General features: G+C 35.0%; 1 protein-coding gene and 1 long non-coding RNA gene across 2 annotated transcripts; both read right to left on the bottom strand.

Moving 5' to 3' along the window:
* Window positions 1-212: 212 nt before the first annotated feature.
* LOC117121871 (glycine amidinotransferase, mitochondrial-like) lies at window positions 213-2,885 on the bottom strand. The gene is made up of 4 exons (XM_033267257.1): window positions 2,775-2,885; window positions 1,521-1,652; window positions 1,194-1,422; window positions 213-442 (listed from the first exon to the last, which is right to left on the bottom strand). The coding sequence occupies exons 1-4, from the start codon at window positions 2,850-2,852 to the stop codon at window positions 228-230; spliced, it is 654 nt and encodes a 217-aa protein (XP_033123148.1). The 5' UTR covers window positions 2,853-2,885; the 3' UTR covers window positions 213-227.
* A 540-nt stretch (window positions 2,886-3,425) lies between these two features.
* Window positions 3,426-6,323, bottom strand: LOC117121872. Its single transcript, XR_004447640.1, has 3 exons — window positions 6,271-6,323; window positions 4,164-4,345; window positions 3,426-3,584 (listed from the first exon to the last, which is right to left on the bottom strand). It is a non-coding gene; the product is annotated as an uncharacterized LOC117121872 (long non-coding RNA).
* Window positions 6,324-10,044: the final 3,721 nt, after the last annotated feature.

Below are 10,044 nucleotides of genomic sequence, written 5' to 3'. Positions count from 1 at the left end.
GCAAATATTTTTAATAGTTAAAACAAAATATGTAGTCCTGTTTATTATTTGTGATAAAGTGTGTGTAATGTAATTAAGCTACACAAATATGAACAAATGTTAAGTACAAATTACCAGGTCAAAAATTCTATATATTATTTATTTCCTATTATATTCTCAAAGTATTAAATAAAATACAATTAATTATATCCAACAGTATAAATATAGTGAAGATTTTAGAAATATGATTATGAAGAACCGTTTCGTCTGACGTCACAAGTCCAGCAATGACTGCCACTTCCTAGAGAACCAGCGAAACGCAAATCAACCTTGATGCATTCCATACCAAGTTTCTCGAAAAGTCTTTGAGTAGGAATCTCGTTTGCATCTACAACCACCCGGTTATGGTCCAACATCAGAACATTCATTGACAGCCATGTTGAAGAAAACCACATCGGGTGATCTGTAAAAGGTGCACAGAAGAAAGTCTTATAGAAATATAATTGTATAAATTACACTGAAAATTGTGTTCGTTTTGTTGACTGAAACAGATAATGATGGCGCTGACACTGTACTGATTCTAGAAAATATAACGATAATGTAGCAATGGCGTTCACTGCAACAAGGATGGCAACGAAAAAAAGACAGCAACAGCAAAAGACACAGCAGAGTCAAATCAAAATCACAGGGACAATCACAACCATTGTCATAACCACGATGACAATCATAATACAATCATAATATCATTTTTTTCTCGAGTTTATTTCAAATTCTCAAAATCATTATGAAAGTTTCAAAAGCAATTTGGTTTGATTTGAATTGAATTTATTCAGCAATCAGAGTAAAATACAAAAACAATGAAGACAAGACAAGGAAAAACAAATACAATTGAAAATTCTGAAAGCAATGAATAGCCCATAAAGGTTTCAAAGAAACGTATTTCCATTGGATCTCCTGCAAACGAAACATTCAATTGCTAAAAGAAAGAACAACATCAAGGGTATCTACAATTAAAAAAAAGGACACTTTGTTAAAATTGAAAAAGGATTATTTACAATTTGAAAGTAAGACAAGATAAAAAGATCAACAATTTCAAAATGTAAAAACTAATAACAATATGACTGGCTTCTGAAAGTCTTTCCAAGGCATATTCTGATATAATTCATCTCATTATATTCATTTGATATATCTTTTAATATTTTAGTTCGACTTACCGCTTGGTGTTATTGGACGAGGTGCCTCAACGACATCCCACCCAGCTTTTGAGAACAGCTCTATCTGATAGCAAGGTCTTTCTGGGTTGACTAAAACCAGACCAGGTCTCAATAAGCACAGGGACGCATCTATATGCATCGGAGCATCGTCCACACATTGTACAATGTTGATTGTATAGTCATCACCAATTTGACGTCGAAGCCACTCAACACCCATTCGGTTTGTCGTCTGAGATTGTAAATAACAAGATTGGTATCCTCATTAAACCGTTTTATTGAAAAGTGATTTATTATAGACCTATAACAGTAAAACAATATAGTACTCACGTGACTTAACTGGCAAAAAATGTCCTTTCCAGCACGTTGAAAATCAGCAGCGTCGAAGCAAGGTTCAAATTCTGTCGTCACAAATTGACCTCTAGCTGGCAATTCTAGTCTCTCATGGGATTCAATATAACCCTATAAAATGTTCAATAATTAAATATTACAATTCATAATCGAGTTCAAACTCTGATCAAGATTACCATTGATTTACGCTTGTTAGTTGTTGTGTTGGCCTTGCATCAATACATTTGCAAAAGGAACATTAAAAAATAACACAGTCCACTTTTATTTTCAGTGTGTGAAGTTTGTCTTCGTATATGTGTGTAAACACCATTTTGGTGATCAGAATGTAGGCCTACATTTTGTAAAAAATTGTCATTCAAAAGAACTAAAGAAAAGGGAGCTGGGTGAAAACTCCAGCAAAGCATATTTCCAGGGAAAGTGAGACATTTAGACAAGTACCAAGAAATCTTTGCACCGAAAGAAATAAAATTAACCGTATAAAGTTGGAAAGACTTTGAAGACATTCCTCAGTATACAGATTATAATCATCATCATCATTCTATACCCCAGAAGTCTGCTTCTTTGGGCAGTTTCACTTTCGGTGATCAAACCGTTCTTCGAGAACCTTTCCTAACAATACTGCATTACTGATAGAACTTGTGCTTTTTCCATATCATCCCTATGAATTTTTTTTCAATTGTTGGTGGTACTGATTCTATAAACAAACTTTGTTTCTGTCACTTGTCATTTGACATCCTTGTCCCAAGCAGTGGTGGAGTGAGCGGGGGCAGGGGGAATTTTCCCCAGTCGGACAGGCCAAATCACCAATTGTCCGACGCACGCGACTAGGTCGTCGGATCAAAAATATAAAAAATTATTTGCCTATAAAAATGACGATATTTTGACTGCCAATCCCTAATTGTGGTCTAAAAGCACATTTTGTACCATTCTAAGCCATAAAAACTCTCACCATGAACCCTACAAGAGAGTTTCTATTCCGACCGTCGACTGAGGTTTTGTCGCTCCTGCTTGGACCCCTCAGTTGAACATGTCAGATCCATTGTCGGCCAATTTCTGGCGCCACCGCTGGTAACATGTGCAGTGTAAGTACATGATGGCGCATTGGTAACAGTGAAACTGCAACACCACGCCACATTTAACAATTTTTATTAGAAGAAAATGTTTAATTGAAAGGCTCTATATAGAAACATCTACTGTAAAACCTAATGCAAAATATCATATTATAGTACCTACCATGTCATAAAGCTCATCGCTCATTTGTGGTTTAGGGGCTGTTGTCCACTTAGCGCCCTCTCTGAAATATTCTTTCATCAAACGGCGGTATGCACGATACTCAAAGAAACGACACCTGGTGGAACGAGTATTCTTGGATAAGGACTCTCAACCGTAGGTCCAGTGTACACCTGTCTCTTATACACATCTTGGCATCGCTGAATACAATCCTACATACCAACATATTTTTTTTTAACGATCTTATTGGTTTGGGAATGGCTGTATTTATGTACCACTCTTTATTAAGTACAGTAAAAAAATACATGTAAAACAGAAATATTATAATCATAATTGAACAGAGATTACGAATACAATCTACAACTTGTCATGTGAATACACCAACACACATTAACATTTGACAACCATTGAATTGGTAATTGACAGCGTCGAATGTGTCATGACGATACCTTATAAGGCAAGGTAGGATGTTAATTCATTGACTCCCACATGGGCAAAGTGTAACCTGCGAGCCACATTTTGTTGCTGCTCACGATAACCCTGTGTGCTCTGGATACAAAACCCCTTGTTTTTAAGGCCAGATATATCTCAGACCCAACACTACTAATATACTATTGTCCTATTGACCGTCAGTTTACTTACCTGTCGAGCTGAAATCAGGCGAGGAATACGATTTCAAATGATCAAGTACATAGGGTCGTCGAACCTTCACTCTTTCATGTTCAAAAATTCGGCAAAACTCCGCAATCTCTAACGAAGTCTTCCTCATGTGTTCTCTTTAAAAAAATTCCAACTTTTTTCGGAGACGACAGCCTCAAGTAAAAAATTAGAAAGAAACAGAGTTACTATATTATGACGTTTTACAGACCAACACAATCAAAACCATAACCACCCTTGCGTCATTGGTTCCCATAGTCAGTAGGGCCATCGTATTTGTCGATAGATTAGGTCCCCTTTTGAGTGTGTGGGAGTGAAAACATAGCCTTTCAACTCAAGAAGTTACCACTGCCTAAAAGGTTAAGCCATGAATTAGCAGCTCACATGCCTAACGCAGCTCATCTTGCTCACAATAGAAAGAAATTACAGTTAAACTAAATGGAATGGACGTCTTTCGTTTTCTTTATTTGCATCAACACCAGCTTGCGGCTGTGGTTGCGTCTGATGCCAGTTAAGCCTTGCTCCAAAAAAAAAAAACCGCTGCATTTTCTCTACAGCGTGGCTGTTACCGAAAACTATCGGGAATTGAAGATCTGTTAAAAAAATGCAGCCGAACATTCCGCATACGCCAGCGCATGCATCGTCAAGCAAAGTACAGGCGGAAATGAAGTTTGAAGTTTTCCGATTATCAGTCATAGAGTCCATGAACAGATTTAGAATTCATGAACGGCCTACCTGGATTTCTGGCATTAATTCTGGAACAGTGGCGTTCTTAACTCGTCTGACGATCACTTCTTCTAAAGGATCCCATTCATTAAAGGAGCAAACTGGGCTTTTAGCAACTTGGGCTTTCTGTTTTTTGAATGCTGAGTACTTCTCGACCGTGTCAAAACTTGACATATACTGCCAAAGATTTTCTAAAATATAATACAATAATCTTTCTTAGTAATATTTACCTATACTATATTTATATAAATTACTCCCTTCCTCCATTCCCTCCTTTCATGGAAATTTAAATGTTATTCCATGAAACATATTATCTTCCCTTATTTTCAGAAACAACATTCAAAGTACTCCTCTTCTCTCCGCATGTACACTTCTTACCCTTCCAATTAAAACTTACACATCAACAAAAAAATAACATCAAAACAGTAAATATAGGCATATATATATATATTATATATATGTATATATATATGTATATATATGAAAAAATGGTGTACAATAATTGAAAGTTGACTTTATACCATTTATTATCCATTTGTTATAAGCGACAATCGTCCTATCTCTATCACCTTAATAGTATTTGAGCAAAGGTGACCATTTGTGCATCCTGACCCTAATGTAGTGCGAGCTATAACTTCAACTAGTATAGTTCCATGTGCAACTTTAATTCACATTAATGTAATCGAAGTAATAATTTTCATAATCTGATTTAATTGAATGACTTCTACTTCACCACCACCTCAACCATCACAAATGACTGACACCACTGATGACCACAAACACCACCACCACCGCAATCAGCACCTGCCACCACCACCACCATGATAACAGGGACACAAACTGAAAGAGGGCATTTCCGAAAGATTGGTTAAATGAGCTTACGAAACACATCCAATTATACTTCACTGCACTTTGTGATACCTATCGCAAGCTGTATTCAGAATAATACAGCAGTAAAAACATGCAAATATCATTAGTTTTTGGGAGCTGAGTTAGGTTAAAAAAAAGTTTGCTTGGTTGAGGAATTGCAGGAGGCTGTCTAAATTTCACAGGTTGCGGGACACTTCAGACCCCTATAGATGAGTCGAGTATCAAGGCAGGGGCGCCGCTAACTACAGCCCTAATATCAGCGGTGGTTCCAGCCGCTCCTCGCCAATAGTTCGGTTCTTTAAACCAAGTCTTCTCGGAAAAGGACTTGGAAATGGAGGTCCAGTGTACACATCTGACTCGTGTGCACTTTAAATAACCCATTGAATCTTTCAGAAGAGTATGGAGTTACCAGATTTTATGGTTCATTTGAGCACCTGTCGTGGAATGATGTGATGTTACGATAAGCTACTCTTTACGGCTGCTAGTTAGTCATGAATCATGACCATGTACAATTCAGCCATGAGTTATGGGTTACTCTCCTACGTTTCGTAATAATGCATCATGAGTGGATTTCTCGCACGATAAAAATCGTAATGGTACTAGGCTTGGTCTACAGGAGTTCGTGCTTCAAACAGGTCATTCCATTCTTAGAAGAAGCATTTTGATGGAGAACCTTTTTAGCAAGGTTTGCCTAGGTCGAAACTAACTCCGGCTATATAAAATTGATTAGAAGTTTGAAAAATGTTATTCTTATTAAAGAATAGATATGGACTACTACATTTATTTTTTATTGATCTAATCTACGTAAATTAACATTTAGAGTTAATAATTATAATTGTTTAAGTATAAATTTAAAATTACAAATATTATGGGAATAATCCTCTAAGTTTATAATAATATTTAATAATATTTAAATATAGCAAGTAGTAACTAATGTTACAATTATGTTATTGTTTATTGAAGTCTACAAAAAAAGATAGGAAGGAAGAAAAACAAAGAGGTCCGGAGCGGCTTACATTTGTACCAAATTTATACAATAACAATAATGGCTCGTAACTATATTTTACGTGTTTGTAGTAAATTTTGGACACTAATCATCAAAGGTCAAGTTGTCAAGTCTACATGTTTCATAATTGCATGTTTGAAGAAGTGCTTCCAGGAGCTTCTCATGATACGCAGGAAACTTGGGACACCTGTGATAATGTGTTCACATAAATATAGAATGAAATGTGTTCCAAAAACCTACTTCAACAGGTCATCCTTTCCTTCTTTCTGAAGAAACTTGTTGAATTATTCCAACGCTGTTTGTCCTGGAATATCTCCTCCAGTAAAATGACCATCATTGGTCCCACGCCATCTTCCTCGTCCCAGTTGCGGAAATACCTCTGATACTTGGGGCCCCCATCTTGCCTGATATGCCGTTCACAGTGAGCTTTTGCAAAGTGACACTTTCCTAGAAGGAAAACAATTAATAATTCACAGAGTATTTATTATATCTATATTATATACTTGTTTATATTATGTTTATCATATTTTTATATTTATTATAGTGGCGTAACAACATATCAAAATGTTGTGGCAATGTGTATTAGCAATTGATTAAGAGTGTGGTTGAATGTGTAGTTGAATAGCTTGGTGGTTGGATGTAGTTGAGTTGAATAGCTTCAATTCCTGTCAGTGTTGCAGGAATTTTTCCCACGACCAAAACAACTGCACTCGCTAAATCTCATATTGAGATTTAGTTTGTGTAAAAGCATCGTGTGTGTATGTCTGTCTTGTGTAAGGGATTGTCACCTACAAGTAGGACAGTGATATATTCGCTATTGGCAATCCTTGGCACATGTATTGTGTGCCTAAAAAAAAAAAGAAGAAAGTAGTCACAAAATGTCATAGCTGTTATATTACTCAAATTCTCTGTGAATTTTAGTAGCACATTACATTCATGAGTTAAAAACCAGAAATTATATATTTTTTGCTAGTTTTTTGGTGTCTTCTTTTAGAAGGATATTGTGTATTATAATAATTACTAGGGACCCAGGGCTTTGTCTCTCCTCCTCTTGAGCCCATCTAAAACTTACCTGGTTTAGGTATCTTTTCAGATTACGTGCCTTCAACAGCTCTCCTTTACTAGCTCCCTTTGATGTCTTTGTTCCTACTTCTAATCCCTTTGCCTTCTTCATATTTTGAATGTTGGTTGCTTGCATAATTTCAGTTAAAATGTGACACCTAAAAATGAAGAAATCATCAATTATTAGTCAATCAATCAATTAATCATTACTATAAGATTTTAATTATTATTTTTCTCATTTTTCTCATTATCATTTTTATAATTAGAGAAGAATAACTTCCTTTGTTGTTACTTTGATATGATTCAGAAAATGTTATATTCAAATATCTATATCTTAATAATCATTGAAAAATGAAAGACTGGAAAAGAAAAAAGTAAAGAAATGCAATGACCGCATATCAGGGCAAGAAATGCCAATGACAAAATGGAAATAAATCAAACATCAAATGAACATACCCTACATAATATTACATTGACTATTTTGAATAATTAATTCATAAATATATGCATCAATTATAAATAAGGAACCTGATTTGTTAAAGTTCTTGGGTATCATGACAGCTATTAAACTGCTTAAAATTTCAATACATTGACAATTTTGAATAATTTATTCAGCCCATGAAATTAGGAAAAAATTAGGTCGGCAAAAATTTGCCAACCTTAAATTCTCCGAGGTCGGCAGCCTCGGCAATTTTTACTACCTAGGCCTATATTATAAACTATGATTTTTCCGAACGCTCGACCTTACTTACATCGTCATCTACAGATTGTGATTTTGTTAATTTCTCTATTAAATCAATATATTGCTGGTGAAAGAATGGTCGTACTGTACTTGTATTAATTTAATAGCGTAGTATAATACATATGTTTTAGATAAGAAAATTGCCAAATAAATTTCATTTTAGCGTTCGTTTTATCGTTATCTTTGGCATGTGAAATATCACTTTCGTAAAAGCTACGATCGTATCATCACAGGCTGCTTCAAAACTGCCATGCATGTCCATGTCCATGCACATGCCCAGAATGATCTATCAGGGATTTCCACACATGTACAGTGTACTTGTCAGTAGTGAAGTCACGATGCGATCATGATTGCATTTAAACGGGCGGTAGGATTAGGCCTACAATATGTAGAATTTGTTGTTTTTAGATAATAAACAACATTTTAAATATGATAATAAAATAATGGCAAGTTAAATCTTTGAAATATATTTTATTACACTAAACTAAATTTTATATATTTATATAACATGATATGATGTTATTTTCTTCATTTTCAACATTAAAGCTAAAATTTTTAACAACTTACTGATGGTTTTTGCTAGAGAAATAACCAAAATCATAAACTTTAGAGACTGATATCTCAAATATTGTTCGTTAAACAGCTATGTTTAAACTCTTGTCAGAAAAAGAAAAAAAATGATAGCCCAGAACGCCTCAACTGATATTTTCGGGTGTCAGAACACAAATATTTCGAGGGGGCGTGCCCCCGGACCCCCTAGGGCAGTGTTGTCTCGCTCGGCCCAACTTTTGGCCCCCCCCCTTTTGGACATATCTGGATCTGCCCCTGTACATATAAATTAAAATAGACTGAATAGTATAATGATAAATGAAAACAGAGGAAATATATATTTTCATATTTATTTCCTCTATCAAATTATTAATATGTTTATAATCATATACTCTATTTTTTAATGGCCACTCAAGGCTTCTTTAATGGTAACATACGTAGGCCCTACACTGAAAAAGAAAAAAAAAACATATACGAGCTTGACAGAAAAAACAATACATAACAATTCAAATTCTCATTTTACAGTATGTAGAATAGGTTTATTACCGTTCACATGGCAGTATATAACGGTCTATCCTGATTGATGCTATAAACACAGACATGAAGGTCATGGTTGAATGCGTTTCTGCTGACACGTCAATGCGTTACAGATCCACAATGTCAATGCATTACATATCAACACACGACGGGAAAACCAACAAAACAAAAACAAAATCAAGATACATCGATTTTTAACGGAAATTTGGATAATTACCATTCTAAAAGTTGGTTCCTATTGTCTATTAAGTAGTTTTCTACTCTCGTGTGGTAATATTTTTATCATTTTTGCACCCGTGTTGTCCCGAGTGGTCCCTTGTGTTCCGTGTGGTATTTAGTAGGACCGCCATGAAGCATTTTTAAAACAACCGGGTACCATCAACATCTCCCTATATGTCCATATCTAGACATACATTTATCAAATGCCTAGGCCTATCTATTTATTTAATAAGTATACACTCTAGTAGATAGTAATATATTAATATTAAACATATTCTATATTCTATCCTGATTGATGCTATGAAACACAGACATGAAGGTCATGGTTGAATGCGTTTCTGCTGACACGTCAATGCGTTACAGATCCACAATGTCAATGCATTACATATCAACACACGACGGGAAAACCAACAAAACAAAAACAAAATCAAGATACATCGATTTTTAACGGAAATTTGGATAATTACCATTCTAAAAGTTGGTTCCTATTGTCTATTAAGTAGTTTTCTACTCTTGTGCGGTAATATTTTTATCATTTTTGCACCCGTGTTGTCCCGAGTGGTCGCGAGTGGTCCCTTGTGTTCCGTGTGGTATTTAGTAGGACCGCCATGAAGCATTTTTAAAACAACCGGGTACCATCAACATCTCCCTATGTCCATATCTAGACATACATTTATCAAATGCCTAGGCCTATCTATTTATTTAATAAGTATACACTCTAGTAGATAGTAATATATTAATATTAAACATATTCTACCGCATTCCACCAGCAAACCAACTTTTGTGCACCAAGTTCATTTAATTTTCATACAAATAATTAATGTGCAAATTCAAAATACATGAATGTTTGTATAATGAAAGAAAGAATACAAATACTATAAAAAAAAAGTATTTAAAATGTTTGA

The sequence above is a fragment of the Anneissia japonica genome, unplaced genomic scaffold, assembly GCF_011630105.1.
Source record: "Anneissia japonica isolate Jap-2015-1 unplaced genomic scaffold, ASM1163010v1 scaffold287658_len57006_cov115, whole genome shotgun sequence".
Taxonomy (NCBI): domain Eukaryota; kingdom Metazoa; phylum Echinodermata; class Crinoidea; order Comatulida; family Comatulidae; genus Anneissia; species Anneissia japonica.
This window is presented reverse-complemented; position numbering and strand designations above follow the sequence as displayed.

Coding starts and splice junctions, on each gene's coding strand:
- LOC117121871 (XM_033267257.1), bottom strand. CDS start 2,852: ATGAAAGAATATTTCAGAGAGGGCGCTAAGTGGACAACAGCCCCTAAA. Junction 1,423..1,520: donor TTTTTTGCCAGTTAAGTCAC/GTGAGTACTATA, acceptor TTACAATCTCAG/ACGACAAACCGAATGGGTGT. Junction 443..1,193: donor TCGTCCAATAACACCAAGCG/GTAAGTCGAACT, acceptor CACCTTTTACAG/ATCACCCGATGTGGTTTTCT.